This window comes from Hypanus sabinus, chromosome 11 (assembly GCF_030144855.1).
Source record: "Hypanus sabinus isolate sHypSab1 chromosome 11, sHypSab1.hap1, whole genome shotgun sequence".
Classification (NCBI taxonomy): Eukaryota; Metazoa; Chordata; class Chondrichthyes; order Myliobatiformes; family Dasyatidae; genus Hypanus; species Hypanus sabinus.
In genome coordinates this window covers 6,970,407-6,992,316 of record NC_082716.1, presented here as the reverse complement: position 1 = coordinate 6,992,316, position 21,910 = coordinate 6,970,407, and the positions used below count along the sequence as shown (strand labels likewise).

The following is a 21,910-nucleotide window of genomic DNA, read 5'->3' as shown; positions in this document are numbered from 1 at the left end:
TCCCACCAAGTGTCTTTTAAAGACAATTATTTTGAATCAAGTTGTAGGAGTGTAAAGCAAATTAAATGAATCTAGAATAGTGCATACAACATTGTGAGGTTGCTGCATTTTATTGCAGATCAAAGGCAGGGAGACCTTGGCCTCTAATTATAATTGAGGTGTGCTTCTAGGGTGGTTATGGAATGTTATCATTGTTTTTAATAGACTGTTGTACTGACAGTGGTTTGCAGTGCAAATATATACTTACATTCTTGCAAAACTGAACTGAGATGAGGAGAAATTTCTGTAGCCAGAGGGTAGTGAATTGGTGGAATTCATTGCCACAGGTGGCTGTGGAGATCAAGTCATTGGGTATATGTAAAACAGAGATTGATAGATTCTTGATTAGTCAAGGAGTCAAAGGTTATGGGGAGATGGCAAGAGAATAGGGTTGAGAGGAATAATAAATCAGCCATGATGGAATGGCAGAGCAGACTCAATGGTTTGAATGGCCCGATTCTTTTCTTATGTCTTATGGTCTAAGGTAATTGGTAAATGTGTTTTCAGTTACGGTTTACTAACATGATGTGGTTGGATATAAGCATGCCACTTAAAAGTCTATCAGGAAGAAGGTATAGGTCCCACACCACCAAGTTTTGGAACAATTATTATTCCTCAGTCATCAGGCTTTTAAACCAGTGAGGATAACTTCACTCACCCCAACACTTTCAAGTACTCTGCAACTGAAATTCACCATGGCTGATTATTTATTTGTTTGTTTGTTTTTGCACAGTTTCTTCTCCTTTGCACATTGTTTGTTGTGTGCAGATTTTCATTTATGATATTATTTCTTTGTATTTATCATGAATGCCCACAAGAAAATGAATCTCAAGATAGTATATGGTGGCATATATTTACTTTGATGATAAATTTACTTAGAAGTTTGTCAGGAACAATTTAAGTTGCCAAATTGAGAGGACAACAGAAGAATTGTATTAGTGTGCAAACATGGCCATTTTCCCAAAGAATCTGAATCAGGTTATGAATTTGTTGTTATCTGGCACCAGTACTTTGAAATACATAATCTAAAAACTAAATTACAAAAAGTACATATATATATTCTGCTCTCCAATGTCCGCTCCCTGGACAATAAAATGGACGACATCTGACTCCAACGTAATACTCGGCGGGAGTACAGAGTTTGCTCCGTGTATGTCTTCACAGAGACATGACTCACTGATGGGATTTTGGACGCTGCCATCCAGCTAGACGGGCTAGCTTTGTTTCATTCGGACAGAGATGCAGCTGTCTCCGGTAAGGTCCGCAGTGGCGGTGTCTGTGTTTCTATCGACACAGAATGGTGTAAGAACTCTGTGCTGGTTTCCAGACACTGCTCATCGTTAGTGGAGTTTGTGGCAGTTCGATGCAGACCATTTTATTTGCCACGGGAATTCACCTCTGTCCTCATATTCAGTGTCTACATTCCCCCAGCGCTAATGCTAAGGAGGCGCTCTGTGAACTGTAGGGGGCTATTAGCGAACTGGTCTGTTTATTGTCGCCGGTGATTTTAACCACAAGAACCTTAAATCAGTGCTCCCCAAATTCCATCAGTATGTGGACTTTGCAACGAGGGGGGAGAACGCATTGGACCTGGTTTACACAAATATCCCCGACGCGTACCGGGCAGAGCCCCACCCCCACCTCGGATACTCAGACCACATCTCTGTTATGCTAATCCCAGCATACTGACCACTTGTCAGGCACTCCAGTCCAGTTCAGAAGCAGGTGAAAACCTGGCCAGCAGGAGCCATCTCTGCTCTTCAAGACTGCTTTGAGAGCACTGACTAGCACACGTTCAGGGATGCTGCAACCGATGGTGACTCTACCAACTTAGAGGAGTACACAGCATCAGTGACCAGCTACATCAGCAAGTGCGTTGATGATGTTACTCTGTCCAAGACCATCTCTATACGTGCCAACCAGAAGCCATGGATGACCGCAGAGGTGTGTGCGCTGCTGAGGTCCCGCGACTCCGCCTTCAGAGCAGGCGACAAGGCAGCTTTAACAACAGCAAGGGCCAAACTGTCCTGAGCCATCAGAGGCAAAGCTCGCACACGCCCAGCTAATCCACAGTTACTTCCAGGACAGCGGTAACACGAGGCGCATGTGGAAGGGCAACCAGGACATCACCAATTACAAGACAACATCACCTGACTGTGCAGGTGATGCCTCCCTCCCAAATGTGCTGAATAACTTCTACGCCTGGTTTGAGGCAGAAAATGAGGTGGCCACAAGGAATTCCACCCCTCCTGCGAATGACCAGGAGCTGTGTCTCTCCGTGGCCAACGTGAGAAGAACCCTCTGCAGGGTCAACCTACAGAAGACTGCTGGACCAGACAACATCCCTGGTAGAGTGCTAAGAGGATGTGCAGACCAGCTAGCAGATGTTCTCACTGTCGTCTTCAATATCTCCCTGAGCAGCGCCACCGTTCCAATATGCTTCAAGGCCACCACCATCGTCCCCGTGCTGAAGAAGTCTTCAGTGTCCTGCCTAAATGACTACCGTCCCGCTGCACTTACATCCATCATCATGAAGTGTTTCGAGAGGCTCGTCATGAGGCTTATCAAGACCCTGCTGCCCCCCTCACTGGACCCCCTGTAGTTTGTGTACCATCCCAACCGCTCAACAGATGACGCCATTGCCACCACCCTCCACCTGGCCCTAACCCACCTGGACGAAAAAGACACAAATGTTCGGATGCTGTTCATAGACTTCAGTTCAGCATTCAACACAATCATCCCTCAGAAACTGATTGGAAAGCTAAGCCTATTGGGCCTGACCACCTCCCTCTGCAACTGGATCCTAGACTTCCTGACTGGGAGACCTCAGTCAGTCCGGATCGGGAGCAGCATCTCCAACACCATCACACTGAGCATGGGGGCTCCCCAGGGCTGTGTGCTCAGTCCACTGCTGTTCACTCTGCTGACCCACGACTGTGCTGCAACACCCAGCTTGAACCATATCATCAAGTTCACCGATGACACCACCGTGGTGGGTCTCATCAGCAAGAACAACAAGTCAGCTTACAGAGAGGAGGTGCAGCAGCTAACGGACTGGTGCAGAGCCAACAACCTGTCTCTTAATTTGAAGAGAGATGGTTGTTGATTTCAGGAGGGCATGGAGCGACCACTCCCTGCTGAACATCGACGGCTCCTTGGTAGAGATCGTAAAGAGCACCAAATTTCTTGGTGTTCACCTGACGGAGAATCTCACCTGGTCCCTCAACACCAGCTCCATAGCAAAGAAAGCCCAGCAGCATCTCTACTTTTTGCGAAGGCTGAGGAAAGTCCATCTCCCACCCCACATCCTCATCACATTCTACAGGGGTTGTATTGAGAGTGTCCTGAGCAACTGCATCACTGCCTGGTTCGGAAATTGTACCATCTCAGATCGCAAGACCCTGCAGTGGATAGTGAGGTCAGCTGAGAAGATCTTCGGGGTCTCTCTTCCCGCCATCACGGACATTTACACTACACGCTGCATCCGCAAAGGAAACAGCATTATGAAGGACCCCATGCACCCGTCATACAATCTCTTCTCCCTCCTGCCGTCTGCGAAAAGGCTCCGAAGCATTCGGGCTCTTAAGACCAGACTATATAACAGCTTCTTCCCCCAAGCTATCAGACTCCTCAATACCCGAAGCCTGGACTGACACCTTGCCCTACTGTCCTGTTTATTATTTATTGTAATGCCTGCACTGTTTTTGTGCATTTTATGCAGTCCAGTGTAGGTCTTTAGTCTAGTGTAGCTTTCTCTGTGTTTTTTTTAATTACGTAGTTCAGTCTAGTTTTTGTACTGTGTCATGTAAACCATGGTCCTGAAAAACATCTCATTTTTACTATGCACTGTACCAGCAGTTATGGTCGAAATGACAATAAAAGTTGACTTGACTTGATATAAAAAGTTAAATAAATAAATAGTGTAAAAAGAGAAAAAAAAAAGTAGTGAGTCAGTGTTCATGAGTTCAATCTCCATTCAGAAATCTAAATGCCCCTAAAACACCAAAATTTGGAGGTGTGCAGCTAAGGCTAATTACATGGATGGCAGGTTTGCCATATGGGTATGAGTGAGTGGGGCCCATATTCTCTGGGGTTTAGAAGAGTGAGTGGTGTTCTTATTAACACTTACAAAAATCTTGCAAGCTCAACAAGATGGATGCAGGGAGGATATTCCCCCTTGCTGAAGAATCATAGTTCCAGAAAAAGGGGAAGACCACTTTGAACTAAAGTGAGAAATTTCTCCACAAAATTGGTAAAATAGTTTATTATTGTCATCTGTACCAAACTACAGTGAAAATCTTGTCTTGGATACCATTCATACAGATCAAATTATAACATCAATGTATTGAGGTAGAGTCATAGAACATTACAACATAGAAACAGGCCTTTTGGCCCATCTAGTCCATGCCAAACTATTAATTTGCCTAATCTCATTGACCTGCATCCAGACTATACTCCTCCATACCACTCCTATCCACACCAGTACAAATTTCTCTTAGGTGTTGAAATCAAACCCTTAACTGCCACTTCTGCAGGTAGCTGGTTCCACACCCTCACTGGCCAGTGAGTGCAGATTCCCCTTATACATTTCACCTTTGACCTTTAATCCATGACTTCATTCTAGCCTTGGTGAAAAAGCCTCTTTGCATTTATCCTATCTTGAGTGGGCTCTGTGTGAATATTTTTGGTTATAATTTTGTATAAGTAGTACAAGGGAAAGCAATAACAGTGCAGAATAATGTGTTCCGATTACAGGGGAAGTGAAGGTTGACAGTAAGGTGCAAAACCCTAATGGGTGGATTGAGCCAAATTGACTAGGGAACCATTTAATAGTTTTAACAGTGGGATATAAGCTGACCTTGAGCCTGGTGGTACATGCTTTCAAACTTTTGAGATGTCTTTCTAATGGAGGGGTTGCAGAAAATTACAAATACTTTATTGTCACCAAACAATTGATACTAGAGCGTACAATCATCACAGTGATATTTGTTTCTGCGCTTCGTGCTCCCTGAAGTACAAATCAAAGTAAATATAATAAAAATTTTAATTATAAATCATAACTAGAAAATAGAAAAGGGTAAGTACAGTAGTGCAAGTCAGGTCCAGATATTTGGAAGGTACGACCCAGATCCAGGTCAGGATCTGTTCAGCAGTCTTATCACATTTGGAAAGAAGCTGTTCCCAAATCTGGCTGTACGTATCTTCATGCTCCTGAACCTTCTCCCGGAGGGAAGTGGGACAAAAAGTGTGTTGGCTGGGTGGGACTTATCCTTGATTATCGTGGCAGCACTGCTCCGACAACGTGTGGTTTAAAGTGAGTCCAAAGATGGAAGATTGGTTTGTGTGATGTGCTGGACTATGTTCACGATCTTCTGAAGCTTCTTCTGGTCTTGGACAGGACAACTTCCATACCAGGTTGTGATGCACCCTAGAAGAATGCTTTCTACGGTGCACCTATAAAAATTAATGAGGGTTTTAGGGGACAGGCCAAATTTCTTCAGCTTCCTCAGGAAGTAAAGGTGCTGGTGGGCCTTCTTGGCAGTGGACTCTGCTTGGTTAGACCAAGTCAGGTCATTTGTGATATTCACCCCGAGAAACTTAAAGCTTTTTACCTGTTGCACCTGCGCACACCGATGTAGATGGGGTCATGCGGTCCGCTACTCTTTCTGAAGTCAAAAATTCCTTCATCTTGCAGACGTTGAGGGATAGGTTATTGTCTTCGCACCATGCCACCAGGTTCTTAATTTCCTCTCTGTACTCAGGCTCATCATTACCCAAGATGCGGCCTACAATTGTGGTGTCATCAGCAAACTTATATATTGAGTTCGATGGAAACTTGGCTACACAATCATGTGTACAGTGAGTACAGCAGGGGGCTGAGTACACAGCCTTGTGGGGCACCAGTGCTCAGAGTGATTGTAGAGGAGAGCTTGTCCCCTATCTTTACAGCCTGGGTCCTGTCTGTGAGGAAGTTGAAGATCCAGCTGCAGATCTGAGTGCTAAGACCCAGGTTCCGGAGCTTAGGAATCATTTTGTTTGGAATGATGGTATTAAAGGCAGAGCTGTAGTCGTTGAAAAGGAGCCTTACATATGCGTCTTTATTCTCCAGGTGTTCTAAGGAGGAATGTAGTGCCAGAGAGATGGCATTTGCTGTTGACCTGTTGCTCCGGTAGGTGAATTGCAAAGCGTCAAGGTTGACCGTTAGGTTACGGTTAATGTGTGCCATAACCAATCGTTCGAAGCACTTCATGGCAATTGATGTTAGAGCCACAGGTCGGTATTCATTCAGGCATGCCACCTTGCTTTTCTTTGGCATCGGGATTATGGTTGCCTTCTTAAAACATGAGGGGATCTTAGACTGAAGCAAGGAGCAGTTGAAGATGTCAGCAAATACTCCAGCTAGCTCGCTTGCATGGGCCCGGAGAACCCGCCCCGGGATGCCATCTGGGCCCGTCGCCTTCCTTGGATTTATCTTCAGGAAGGCTCTTCTAACGTCTTCCTCAGTGACGATGAATCTTGATGTCACCAGGTCCGGTTCATCCAGAGGGGGTGGGACATTCCTCTTCTGTTTGATTCTTGCGTAGAATACGTTAAATTTGTCAGGAAGAGAAGCGCTACAGTTATTGATATTCCCAGCCTTTTCTTTGCATCCAGTGATCTCATTTAGACCCTGCTATAGTCTACTGGCATCCCACTGGTTAGCCTGGGCTTCCAACTTGGCTTGATATTGCCTCTTGGAGCCCTTAATGACCTTCCAGAGTTCACGCCTAGATTCCGTGTAGCGCCTGGTATCTCCGGACCTAAAAGTCGCAGTTGTAGCCTTCAAAAGGGACTGGACCTCATAATTCATCCAAGGCTTCCAGACAGACAGACATACTTTATTGATCCCGAGGGAAATTGGGTTTCGTTACAGCTGCACCAACCAAGAATAGTGAAGAAATATAGCAAAAGAAACCATAAATAATTAAATAATAATAAGTTAATCATGCCAAGTGGAAATGAGTCCAGGACCAGCCTATTGTCACAGGGTGTCTGACACTCCGAGGGAGGAGTTGTAAAGTTTGATGGCCACAGGTAGGAATGACTTCCTATGACGCTCGGTGTTACATCTTGATGGAATGAGCCTCTGGCTGAATGTACTCCTGTGCCTAACCAATACATTATGGAGTGGATGGGAGTCATTGTCGAAGATGGCATGCAATTTGGACAGCATCCTCTTTTCAGACTCCGCCGTTAGAGAATCCAGTTCCACCCCCACAACATCACTGGCCTTACAATGAGTTTGTTGATTCTGTTGGTGTCTGCTACCCTCAGCCTGCTGCCCCAGCACACAACAGCAAACATGATAGCACTGGCCACCACAGCCTCGTAGAACATCCTCAGCATCGTCCGGCAGATGTTAAAGGACCTCAATCTCCTCAGAAAATAGAGACGGCTCTGACCCTTCTTGTAGACAGCCTCAGTGTTCTTTGACCAGTCCAGTTTATTGTCCATTCATATCTCCAGGTATTTGTAATCCTCCACTATGTCCACACTAACCCCTTGGATGGAACCAGGGGTCACCGGTGCCTTAGCCCTCCTCAGATCCACCACCAGCTCCTTAGTCTTAGTCTTCTGGTTAGGGAATACCCGGATCGTTTTGCACACACAGTCCTCTGTGCATTTCCAGAAAAAGTCCATGACAGCTGAGGCATACTCATCGAGGTTAGCTGCCGAGTCCTTGAATACTAACCAGTCCACCGATTCAAAGCAGTCACGGAGGACCTCATCCATTTCCTCTATCCAACACGACACCACTTTTGACACTGTGACCTCCCGCTTCAGTTTCTGTTTGTAAGCCGAGAGGAGGAGTATGGCCTGATGATCCGATTTTCCGAAGTGAGGTCGTTGGATGGAACGGTAGCCATCCTTGACCGCTATGTAGCAGTGGTCAAGAATATTCGGGCCTCTAGTGGAGCAGGAGACATGTTGGTACAACTTTGGCAGCACTTTTCTGAGGTTGGCCTGGTTAAAGTCCCCAGCTGTAACAAGCAATGCCTCCGGATACCTGGTCTCAAGTTCACTGATGTTGGCATAGTGTATTCACAGCACACTCCACGTCTGCCTGGGGGGGAATGTTGACCGCTGTCAGTATGACCGAGGTAAATTCCCGTGGCAGATAATAGGGACGACACTTCACCAACAGATGTTCCAGGTCCGGACTGCAGGGGCTTGTCAGTGCCACTGTGTCCGAGCACCACGCTGTGTTGATCAGTAGGCAGACACCACCTCCCTTCGTCTTGCCCGAAGACGCCATGCGGTCCATCCGATTGATCGAAAATCCCTCTGGTCGGATGGCACAGTCAGGGGTGGCAGTGGAGAGCCAGTTCTCTGTGAAACAGAATACACAGCAGTTCTGCATCTCCTTGCAGTAGGTGAGTCTCCCTTTAAGATCATCCACCTTGTTCTCTATGGCTTGAAAAAGAGAGTGTTTGGGATGGGTGGTGTCTTTATGTTAGCTGCTACTCTGACAGGTTGTGGAGGATCGAATTTCATTCAACACAGTTCGATTGATGCTTGGATGTGAGAGGAATATGGCTCTAAATGTGACTTGTCAACTTGTATGTACCCAATAACAGTGTCTCAACTGATGAAGGCAGGTATGTCATGTGCTGCCTTTTGTACCCTATCTACTTGTTTACACCCCATTTCTATGTCCATCACGGCTCTTAAAGGTCCTGACATGTACAGTATACTTATGTTAGACTCTCCCCCCCAAAAAAAATTAGTACCCCTCACTTGTTTCAATGAACCACAAAGTCATGATCTCTCATATTGAAGGTGATACTGTGGTTCAGTTGTCATATGAGGAGAACTATGAATGTAGTCTGTCCAAGCAGGAATCCCACAACAAAACTCCACTACCATTAGACACCACAGTAGGGTAGTGATTAGTACAACACTGATACAGATCAGGGTGTTGAAGTTCAGAGTTCAGTTCTCTGGAAGAAAGTTTGTATGTTCTTCCCATGTGCACATGGGTTTCCTCTAGGTACTTCAGTTTCCTCCTACGGTCCAAAAGAGGAACCAGTTAGTACAACCTGTGAATAGGGTGGGGTTAAATAGATGGGTTGTTGGGCAGCACATCTCAAAGGGCCAGAATGATCTGTTGCAGTATCGTTACATAAATAAATATTTTTTTTAAAGTTCATGAAACTTAAAATAACATTGATGATGCTTTGGTCACAGTGGTGGTGCTGGGAATTGGTTTTTCTATTTTTAATTGAGTTCTAATAATAAATTAGAATATACAGTACATCTGCTAAGTAAGAGTGTCTAATATCTATAGAGTTAATTAATGCCTGCTTAACTTTCTCTTTGTTTCTGTTATTGAGTAACCCAGGTAAAATGTGAAAGGCCAGGGCCATAGTACAGAACACTGTGCAGGACCAGAAATGAAAAGAGTAGTAGTGAAGACAAGATAAATCAACACTGAGTGGTTAGGTGATGCCAGGATTGCATTTTAACAGTCTGTAGATTATAGAAGGAAGGGAACCCTGCAAGGTAAGAAATTCTTACAGTTTTGAGGTCCTTTGTAAGAGTAAGCCTAGTAAGCAGGAGATGGTGTGATGAGTCTTGCTTTCAACATTGGCACCACTGTAGCGCTGCGGCTAACGCGACACTATTACAGCTCATGGTGTCAGAGTTCAGAGTTCATTTCCAGCATCTTCTGTAAGGAGTCTGTATGTCCTCCTGTGGAATGTATGGGATTTCTCCGGGTATTCCGGTTTCCTTCCATGTTCCAATATGCCACTTAGTAGATTAATTGGTCATTGTAAATTGTCCTGTGATTAGGCTAGGATTAACTCAGTGGTTGCTGGGCAGCGCAATTCGAAGGGCCTACTCCACACTGTATCTCAATGAATAAATAAATAAGCACTGTGTCTTCAATGCAAGACACAGTGTGGAATTAAACTCTTCATCTTACTGTATTTTCACATTCTGTTGTAAATTTGGACCAAACTTTAACTGTTTAGACAAGACTCATTTCTCTTCTCCCACCCCAAATGAAGGGGTAACAATCAAATAATATGAATAGAGAGTATTGATATCATGGATATTCACTGGTTATCCCTGATGAGATTTACATGTTGCTTTTTTCATACTTACCCATGAAGTTAGTATGCAAGTGCAGCAGGTGGTCAAGAAGGCCAATGGAATGCTGGCTTTTGTTGCTAGGGGGATGGAGTATAAGAACAGGGAGGTCTTACTGCAGTTGTACTGGGTATTGGTGAGACCACACCTGGAGTACTGCGTGCAGTTCTGGTGTCCATATTTAAGAAAGGATATACTGGCTCTCGAGGCAGTGCAGAGAAGGTTCACTAGGTTAATTCCGGGGATGGGTGGGTTGATGTATGATGTGAGGTTGAGTAGATTGGGACTCTACTCATTGAAGTTCCGAAGAATGAGAGGCGATCTTATTGAAACATATAAGATTGTGAAGGGGCTTGATCAGGTGGATGCGGGGAGAATGTTCCCAATGATGGGTGAAACTAGGACTAGGGGGCATAATCTTAAAATAAGGGGATGCCGTTCCAGGACTGAGATGAGCAGAAATTTCTTCACTCAGAGGGTAGTGGGGCTGTGGAATTTACTGCCCCAGAGAGCTGTGGAAGCTACTACACTCAATAAATTCAAAACGGAGATAGACATTTTCCAGGATAAAAATGGCATTAGGGGATACGGTGAGCGAGCAGGTAAGTGGACATGAGGCTAGGTTTAGATCAGCCATGTGATTTCCTGGACCAGTTTTCGATAGCTTGGATGGGTCGGAGAGGAATTTTCCAGATTTTTTCTCCTCAATTGGCAAATCGTTTTTTTTTTCCCCGGGTGATCACGTGGGTTTGGGCGGGATGAATAATAAAATAAAATGGGCGGCATAGTGCCCTGTTGGTTGGCATTGTTGCCTTGTGGGATTCGGTGATAACTAGAGTTAAGATTGGATCAGCCATGATCTTGTTGAATGGTGGAGCAGGCTTGAGGGGCCGATTGGCCTACTCCTGCTCCTATCTCTTACGTTCTTATGTTACAATAAAATGAATGACGATTGCACAAATTAGCAGTGTAATCCATTCACTGTGAATGTTAATTGATGTTTTTGTGTTGTAGGTTGTCAAACTGAAACAAATCGAACACACACTCAATGAGAAGAGAATATTGCAAGCAGTTAATTTCCCATTTCTGGTGAAATTGGAGTATTCCTTCAAGGTAAATAATTCATAACATCAGACTTTGAAAGTGCATTGATGTGACAGTACAGCCTATCATTTAGTGTAAGATTGGGTTCTATTCTTACCTCTATCTGTAAGGAGTTTGTACATTCTCCCCATAGCTGCATAGCTTTCCTCCGGGTGCTCCAGTTTCCTTCCACATCTCAAAAACATACCGTTAGAGTTGGTGAGTTGTGGGCTTGCTATGTAGGTGCCGACACTTGCAGGCTGCCTCAGCACATCCTCACTGATTTGATGTGACATTAACAATTCATTTCACTATGCATTTCAATGTACGTGTGACAATTAAAACTAATCTTAATTTTATTCAAGTAAAAAGTAAAGCTAATCTTAATCATTCCATATCTTTAAAATGGATTATGAGCCCTTTGAATAAATCAGCCCCACACTCAGAGAATTTCTAAAAATTTTATGTATTGAAGAGGACTGAATAGGATTCAAAGAAGACTTTCAACTTTTACTCAAGATTAGAGTCATGGAAGTCATAGTCATAGAAAGGTGTACCACAAAAACAGGCCATTTGGCCCATCTACTCTCTTGAACCATTTAAACACCCTATTGCCATCTACCTACACTGGGACCAAAGCCCTCCATATGCCTACCATCCATGTACCTGTCTAAGCTTCTCTTAAACGTTGAAATTGAGCTTGCGTGCACCATTTGTACTGCCAGTTTGTTCCATACTCTCATGACCCTCTGAGTGAAGAAGTTTCTGCTCATATTCCCCTTAAGCAATTCACCTTTCACCCTTAACCCATGACTTCTAGTTGTAATCCCACACAACTTCAGTGGGAAAAGCCTGCTTGTATTTATCCTATCCAATACCCCGCATAATTTTGTATGCTGTTTAATGTCATTTCTAATACACAAATATAAAGGAGAATGCAATAATTGTTACTCCAGATCTGATGCAACACAAAAAATAAATGCCATAAGAGATGGGGGAGGGGGGTACACATGTTGAGGATGATGGGAAGAGAGGAGTGGTTGTGTATCCTAATTATGTGAGGTCTTGAAAGTCCATGAAGTTGAGACCTGGAAGCTGTCAAGATTTTGTGCAGTATTACTCTGTTGCTCTATTAGGACTTAACAGTGAGAAGAATTGCTTTAATCGCAATCTTATGCTCCTTCATTGCTAGTTGTTGGAGTTGGGTTTTAATACTAGATAGGGCAACATAAAAGATCAGTTTACCCCCATCATAGCACTGTAAACATTTTAACCACTTTAATAATGCTGTTTACATTGTAAGTACATGCTGGAATTTATACACATATTGTTCCATATCTGAAGATTAACCTTCCACCTCACCTAGTCTTACCCATCACCTGCCAGCTTGTACTTGCTCCCCTCCCCGCTCCTTCTTACTCTGGCTTCTTCCCCCTTCCTTCCCAGTCCTGATGAGGTGTCTCTGTCCAGGATGTCAACTGTTTATACTTCTCCATAGATGCTGCCTGACCTGCTGAGTTCCTCCCGCATTTTGTGAATGTTCCTCAGTTTGTACTGTTACTTTGTTGGTTATAGTGGATCAAACTATACACAAACATTGAATGATTCCTGGCTTTTCATTCCAGTAGTGTGCTAGCAAAGCTCCCTGCCAGTTGGCAGCTTTGCTGGCAACTTCACTTGTGCAATTTTGCTGTTCGTCATTGCTTAAGAAGTTACTAATAATGTGGTTTGGCCAACTTAGACTTCATTTCCTTCAGCTTGTACATATTTGTATCAGAAGCGACTAAAATCATATCAGAACATCTGATCAGTCAGTATGCCAGATCTTTATGTGGATTGGTGTCACTCGATTTTACTTGATGGACTTCCTCAGTTTTCACTGCATTCTGCTGTTTGATTACTCCAATTTAAAATCATAACTCCAGGCTCTTTAAAAGGCATTCCTTTAAAGAGACGAGAAGATTAGCTTCATTAAATAATCAATCAAGATTGTACAATGTCTTTTCCAGTGCACAAGTGCAAAGGAGAATAAAATAATTGTTATTCCGAATCTGTTGCAGCACAAAAAACGCAATAAGTAAAAGAACACAATAATAATTTTTTAAAATAATGAATACAGATGCAAAAGGTAGTTTATATGCATTGATGTTATGTCCATAAAGTGATGTTAGGTTGTACATAAGGTGACTGACGGGAAATAATATAGTGGTGGACTTGGTGGGTGGAGGTGTTGATCAGCTTTACTGCTTGGGAAAAGTAACTGTTTCTGAGTCTTGTGGGATTGGCATAGCCTCCTCCCTAATGGGAGTGGGACAACAGTCCAGGAGTAGGGTGGGTGGGACCCTACATGATATTACTGGCCTTTTCCTGTCACCTTGATGGTGGGTAGGCTGGTGCCAGTGATATGTTGGGCAGTTTTGACTACCCAATGTAGAGCCTTCCCGTCCAGCACAGTGCAATGATGCAGCTTGTTAGAATGCTGTACTGTGCATTTGTAGAATGATGTGAGTGTGGATGTACAAAATCCAGCTTTTCAGCCTCCACAGAAAGTAGAGCTGTTGATGAGCTTTTCTTAACATGTAAGATATGTTCTGGGATCATGAAAGGCTGTGTTTTCACTTGTATGTCAACTACAGAGAAATGTAATGTTTGCACCAAATCAAATTAGTGAGGATTGCTGGAGGCAGCCTGCAATTGTCATCACACTTCTGGCGCCAACACAGCATTACCACAGCTCACTAACCTTCATCTGTGTGCCTTTAGAATGTGGGAGGAAACCAGAGCACCCAGAGGAAGCCCACATGGCCATAGGGAGAACACAAACTCCTTACAGACAACAGCAGGAATTGATTGCTGATCAGTGATCACTGACATTGTAAAGTAATGCATTACCATGCCGATTTGTTCCTTTGTACCAAACTTCAGGACCCATCCAAAACTATAAACTCCTTGTAAACCTACTTGGTGTTCAAACAAAAACAATAGCCTTTCATGGTTGGCAATTTCTTCTGACAATAACTGATTATTCATGAAGGAATAAAGCCCTCCCAACAATTGAGCACATCTAAAAGACCATTAGACATAGGAGCAGAATTAGGCCATTCATCTCTGCCATTCCACCTTGGCTGATCCTGCGTCCCATTCAACTCCATACACCTGCCCTCTCCCATATCCCTTGATGCCCCGACCAATCAGGAATCCATCAACTTTTGCTTTAAATATACCCACGGACTTGGCCTCCACCGCAGTCTGTGGCAGAGCATTCCACAGATTCATTACTCTTCGGCTAAAAAAAACTCTCCTTCCTTCAGTTCTAAAAGGTTGCCCCTCAATTTTAAGGTTGTGCCCTAGATACCACCACCAGAGGGAACATCCTCACAAATCTACCTTATCTAGACCTTTCAACATTCGGTAGGTTTCAATAAGATCTCCACACATTTTTCTAAATTCCAGTGAGTACGGGTCCAAAGCCATTTACATGAAACACAGTCATAGGAAAGCAGCATCTATCTTTGGAGATCCCCACCACCTAGGATGTGCTCTCTTCTTACTGTTGCCATCGGGTAGAAGGTACGAGAGCCTCACGATTCATACCAGCAGATTCAAGAACAGTTGCTACCCCACCATCAGGCTCTTGAAGAAAAGGGGATAACTATACTCAACTTCACTTGCCCCATCAATGTACTGTCCCTACAACCAATGATCTCACTTTTAAAGACTCTGTATCTCATTATCTCATTTTCTTGTTATTTATTGCTATTTATTTATATTTGCATTTGCATAGTTTGTTGTCTTCTGCACTCTGGTTGGTCTTTCATTGATCCTGTTATGGTTACTGTTCAATTGATTTGCTGAATATGCGCACAGAAAAATGAATCTCGGTTATATGTGGTGACATATTTTGAAACCTTGATGATAAAATTTGCTTTGAACTGTGAGCAAGTTCACTGTTCCCTCTAAGCTGCGCAGCTAGAATGTTCTTATATATAATCTTACTATTATTTTTAAATTATGCTTATTTTGAAATCCATGTTAATATAATTATGAAATGCCCTGTAATTAATAGTAAATAAATATAATCTATAAATTTTCCAAATAATAAACATACCAAAGCTTTTACTTTGAAACGTTTTAGTGTTTCAACGTATTTACATTGTCAGTGTTTCAAATGACACTGTACTGTGGAAGTCAATAGCTAGCTCATTGTTAATAAACCACTGGCCTGCTGAACGTATTTAAAAGTTTATGAAATATGAAAGATTTTCTTTGTTGTACTGTATTTCATTATAACCTTCAGTTAATAAATAAAATCAAGAGTACGTCATTTTTTTGATTTTTACTCTAAATGTTCATAGTATGTGGTGGTTGTCCATCATGTCCGACAATGACAGGAAACCTGTGCAAGAGAGTTCTTCAAGTGGAAAGGCCATTGCACTCCAAAGTCCGGATCCAGTGGAACGAACAAGTGTCGCAAACATGACCGTGAACTCTTCTGTGCCTTGTCATGCCCTTTGCTCTCCTCAGAGCGTTGCCCTTTCACTGTAGAGTCCACCAGAGTTGACTCCACATGCCAAGACAGGCATCTCCCTATCTCACCAGAATACAGAGTGTTTCAGCTACCCTTACCTGGTTTAACCCAACCATCAGTGTTGAATGCAAACAGCTACTTGGAGCCACAGGTGAGAGCTGAGTGTCCAGTGAGGACCAAAGGTGAGTGAGCTGTCCCAGAATGGACACAACAAGCCCCATCACCAGAGGCGCTACCCCTCCCTGGACTCCTCATGCATCCCATTAATAACAAAAGAAAAACACTTCAAGTGCCATGCAGTTTTCAGGTTGTGTTAAAACATTTCCTGCCCAGAGCACTGGTTGGTCCTCGCAGTTGTTAAAAAATATTAGAGGGAATGTTGAACAAATCCACAGTAAATTCAACCCGCCTGACCACTATGATGGGTAGTGTTCAAACGATGAAGGCAAAATTTAGTATTTAGTGTGTCCTGAGCAGCAATTGTAATTACAGTAGAAATAACCAGGGTTACATCAACACGTATCGTAGCCTGGTGTGGAAATACCAATAGCCTTGAATGGAAAAGCCCAATGCATCACGGGTAAAGCCCTCCCCACCATTAAACAGATCTACATGGAGTACTGTTGCAGGAAAACAGCATCCATCATAAAGCACCCCCACCATCCAGGCAATGCTCGCTTCTGTCATCAGGAAGGAGGTACAGAAGCCTCAGGATCCACTCAGCCAGGTTCAGGAAAATATATTACTGCTCAATATTCAGGCTGAAGAAGGAATAACTTCACTCCACTGAAATGTTCCCACAACCTGTCGGTTCACTTTCAAGGTCTCTTCATTGCATATTCTTAATGTTTATTGATCATTTATTTTTATTATTACTTTATTCTTTTTGCATTTGTGTAGTGTCCTTTGCACAATGGTTGTTCGCCTATCATGAGTGTGGTCTTGATTCTATTGTGTTTCTTTGCATTTACTATGAATGTCTGTAAGAAAATGAATCTCAGGGTTGAATATGGCAACATGTTTACTCTGATAATAAATTTACTGTGAACTTTCAATCTGATTTGTGTGACTAATAAAAATAAGACACAAGAGGTGCTGGGAATCTGGAGGAACACAGAAAATGCTGGAGGAAACTTAAAAATGCTTAGATATGGTTTTTTGTGCCTTACTGTTCCATTTAAACCAGTTATCATTGTTCTGTTCCTAAAATTGTTTCAACTCCCTTCTGAAAAACACAGTAGGGCATGCTGTCTTCTTACTTCCACCAAGGAGGAAGTACAGGAGCCTGAAATCTCACACTCAATGTTTTAACAACGGCTTTTTCCCCTCTGCCATCAGATTTCTGAACAGACAATAAACCGATTCATGAACACTACCTCACTATTTTTGCATTCTTTTAACTCTCATTATTTAATGTTTTTTTATATATACAGTGGATTCTGGTTAATTAAGACACATTGTGACCAGTACATTTTGGCCCATTGAAGCAGCTGTCCATTTAGCTGAAGTTTCACAGAAATAGTTAAAAAGGTATAAAAAAGACAGACTATTATTTAACTATTATTATTTAATTGTGTACAGTATTTAAATGAAATACAGAACAAGTTAAAACACTATCAATACTACTACAGTACTATTAAACTCATTTGCTCCTAATAGTTATTGACAGAGGAATTCATCCAGTATATGCATTCTTTTGATTGAATGAACAAAAGACATCCAGTGTAGATTGTGGACTGCCTTCATAGAATGTTATTGACATCTGAATCCTTCAAATCTTCGTCTTAATTTTAGTATCAAGATGATTGTCAATAACTTCAAATTCTTCATAATTTTTAACTTATTGAAGAAGTGAAATCATTTCATTTTCACTCCCGACCTTTTTAACATCTCCCATCCTGAATGCTTGAAACTGTAGAAAGCCAAACAGTTCTGAATTGACTTACAGGTTATTTGTTGCCAACTATCAGTGCCAAATAGTTTTGAACACAAATACACGCAACTGATGCTATTTTAAAAATTGTTCACTCTAAGCAGTGTGTCTAATGGCCACACAAGTGCATTAGTCTGACACCAGTTAGACACTGTGCGGCAAAAGTCTCCTGTACCAATTAAGTGGCATAGTGTCCCAAATAAGTGAAGGGAATCCTGGCTATTTTCTTGATTTGATTTTGTTCTTAAGAATTTGTCTCAAATAAGCAGTTGCTCCGATTAACCAATGGTCCAATTAACTGGAATCCACTGGATTTCTAATTATAACTTTTTGTATTTTTATGTATTGCACTGTAATGCTGCTGCCAAATTTCTTGAACTATGTCAGTGATATTAAATCTGATTCTATTAAAGCAAACCACGCCATCCTAAAAGCTGCTTCCACCAGGCAGTTCATCTGATCAACCATTCTAGCTAAGCACCTCACCACCTTCTCTTACCTTAGTCACTGCACTGTACTGTAAACACTTCAAACCACTTTTTATAATGATGTTTACTTTGTAAAGAGGTGCTGGCATTTATGTATTTATGCACGTTTTATTCCATGTCTGTACTTCTAACTATTTTTTAATAAACTTGTACATAATTCTTTATATAATTCAGTGGTGTTTAGCTTGCTGCTTACGAGGTTTACTCACCTCTGTGCTGAACTGAAGCTGTGGCCTGGATCGACTTACTGGCTTCGGGGCTGTGGGCTCATTTTCATGAACTTCAGTTCTGAATGTTGTTTGCTTACTTTTATTGTTGGCATGATTTTTTTTCTGTATGTTGGGTGTTTAGCTGTCTTTTTTTTAAATGGTTTCTTTGTTTTGTGGCTGCCTGTAAGGAAACTAATCTCAAGGCTATATAGTATATATATTTAATAATGAATGTATTTCAAACTGTGAACTTTAATTATGGAATGTTGTTAGTTGTTAAATATTGCACCTTAACCAACACACCACAACAAATTCCTAATACCTGTAAATATATATGGCAAATATAATTGATTTTTCATCCATGTTGACATTAATTTACATCTAGGTTGGAATTTTTTGCAGATATTTCATTGCTGTGATAACAAACCAGTTTTCTTTTTCTTTGGAGTTTTATTTATAAGTAACTTGCCCTCAACTTAATAGTTATGTTTGCTTTAGTGGAAGTGCACTCAGTGGCCACTTTATTAGGGACAGCTCTGGAATCCACTGTGCTCTTATACTGCTTATAGCCCATCCACTTCAAGGCTTGACATGTGCATTCAAAGATGTTTTTCTGTACACCACCGTTGTAACTAGAGTTACTGTCGGCTTGAACCAGTTTTGCCGTTGTTTTTTGAGCCCTCATTAACAAAAGTGCTTTCACCCTCAAAACTGCCCCTCACTGGATGTTGTTAGTTTTCACACCATTCTCCGTAAACTGGTTGAGACTGTTATGCGTGAAAATCTCAGGAGATCAACAGCTTCTGAGATACTCAAACCACCCCGTCTGGCACGAACAATCATTTCACAGTCAAAGTCACTTAGATCACATTTCGTCCCCATTCTGATGTTTGATTTAAACAACTCAACTTCTTGACCGTGTCTTTGTGCTTCTATGCATTGAGTTGCTACCACTTGATTGGTTTATTAGATATTTGTGTTAATGAGTGAGTGTGGAGGTGTACCTAATAAAGTGGCCACTAAGTGTGTTTAACCCAGGTGGTATTTGCAGGAGTTCAGTTTACCTGTAGCTTTCTCTGCTGTTTTGCTCATTACAAAGAGGTAATCATTGGACTCAATGTTCACAGTTACCACTTTAATTCATAGTCTAACTTTGTGTTTCAGGACAACTCTAATTTATATATGGTGATGGAGTACGTACCAGGTGGTGAAATGTTTTCACATCTTAGAAGAATTGGAAGGTTCAGGTAAGGTTTACTTCAGCCATGAACTGGTGAATAACAGAAAATATTTGTGATGACCATAAGTGTTCCTCCAGGCACTGTCCATTATTGAAAAGTCAGCATCTAGGCAACCTGTCCAGTAACCTGAATGAATCATCCATAAGTAATGGGAGCCAAATTAGGCCATTTAGCTCACTGAGGCTTTATAAGGCATTGGTTAGATCGTACTTGGAGTATTGTAAGTAGTTTTTATGTCCCTTATCTAAGAAAATGTGCTAGCATTGAAAAGGATTCAGTTGAGGTTCTCAAGAATGGTTACAGGAATAAAAGGATTAACATATGAGCAGTGTTTAATGGCTTTGGGCCTGTACTCACTAGAGTTTAGAAGAATGAGGAACAATCTCATTGAAAGCTATTGAATATTGGAAGGCCTAAATACTGTGGATATAGAGGATGTTTCCTGTGGTGGGGGAGTCTAGGACCAGAGAGCACAGCCTCAGGATAGAGGGAGTTTTCATTGAGAATAGAGATTAGGAGGACTTCCTTTTCCTTTAGCCTGAGATTAGTGCATCTGTGGATTTCAATGCCGCAGACAGCTGTGAAGACCAAGACACGGAGTACATTTAAAGTGGGTTTTGATAGGCTCTTGATTAGTCAGGGTGTGAGACGATACCATAAGACATAGCAGCAGAATTAGGCCATCTGGCCCATCGAGTTTGCTCTGCCATTCAATCATGGCTGATCCTTTTTTTCTACCTCCTCCTCAACCCCAGTTCCCGGCCTTCTCCCAGTAACCTTTGATGCCATGTCCAACCAAGAACCTATCAATCTCTGCCTTAAATATGCCTAACGACCTGGCCTTCACAGCTGCATGTGACAACAACTTCACCACACTTTGGCTAAAGAAATCTCTCCACATCTCTGTTATGAAAGGGTGCCCCTCTATCCTGTGGCTATGCCCTCTTGTCCTAGACTCGCCCACCATGGGAAACATCCTTTCCACATCTACTCTGTCTAGGCCTTTCAACTTGCGAAAGGTTTCAATGAGATTCTCCCTCAACCTTCTGAATTCCAGCAAGTACAGACCCAAAGCCATCAAACATTCATCATATGATAACCCTTTCTTTCCTGGAGTCATCCTTGTGAACCTCCTCCTGCCAAAACATCTTTTCTAAGATGAGGAGCCCAAAACTGTTCACAATACTCAAGGTGAGGCCTCACCAGTGCCTTATAAAGCCTCAGCATCACATCCTTGCTCTAATAGACATCTTGAAATGAATGCTAACATGGCATTTGCCTTCCTCACCACTGATTCAACCTGCAAGTTAACCTTCAGAGTGTTCTGCACAAGGACTCCTAAGTCCCTCTGCAGCTCAGATTTCTGGATTTTCTCCCTGTTTAGAAAATAGTCCGTACATTTTTTTCTACTACCAAAGTGCATGACCATGCTTTTTCCAACATTGTATTTCATTTGCTGCTTTCTTGCTCATTCTCCTAATCTAAGTTCTTCTGCAGCCTATCTGTTTCCTCAACACAACCTGCCCCTCCACCAATCTTCGTATCATGTGCAAACTTGGCCTCAAAGCCATCTATTCCATCATCTAAATCATTGATATACAGCATAAAAAGAAGTGGTCCCAACACCGACCCCTGCAGAACACCACTAGTCACTGGCAGCCAACCAGAAAAGGATTGTTTTATTCCCACTCACTGCCTCCTACCAATCAACCAGTGCTCTAACCATGTTAGTAACTTTCCTGTAATGCCATGGGCTCTTAACTTGGTAAGCAGACTCATGTGTGGCACCTTGTCAAAGGCCTTCTGAAAGTCCAAATATATACAACATCCACTGCCTCCCCTTTATATTTCCTACTTGTAACCTCAAAGAATTCCAACAGACTTATCAGGCAGGATTTTCCCAGAAGGAAACCATGCTGACTTTGTACTGTCTTGTCCTGTGTCACCAAGTACTCCATCACCTCATCGTTAACAATTGACTCCAACATCTTCCCAACCACTGAGGTCAGGCTAATTTAATTTAATTTCCTTTCCTTAATATTTGCAGTTTTCCTGTCCTCTGTCACCATGCCAGAGTCCCAATGATTTTTGAAAGATCATTTCTAATGCCACCACAATCTCTAACACAAACTCTTTCAGAACCCTAGTGTGCAGTTCCTCTGGTCCAGGTGTCTTATGTACTTCCAAGTCTTTCAGCTTTTTGAGCACCTTCTCTCTTGTAACAGTAACTGCACCCACTTTTCTTCCTTCACACA

The 21,910-nt window shown here is 42.4% G+C and overlaps 1 protein-coding gene across 2 annotated transcripts in view; it reads left to right on the top strand.

The window, feature by feature from the left end:
- The window catches only part of prkacba (protein kinase, cAMP-dependent, catalytic, beta a), a 220,550-nt gene that overhangs the window by 181,159 nt on the left and 17,481 nt on the right, over positions 1-21,910 (top strand). For both annotated transcript variants that reach the window (XM_059983748.1, XM_059983747.1), the window contains 2 exons: positions 11,188-11,286; positions 19,579-19,661. In XM_059983748.1, the coding sequence (XP_059839731.1) occupies positions 11,188-11,286; positions 19,579-19,661 (182 nt within the window). The remainder of the gene's footprint in view (positions 1-11,187; positions 11,287-19,578; positions 19,662-21,910) is intronic.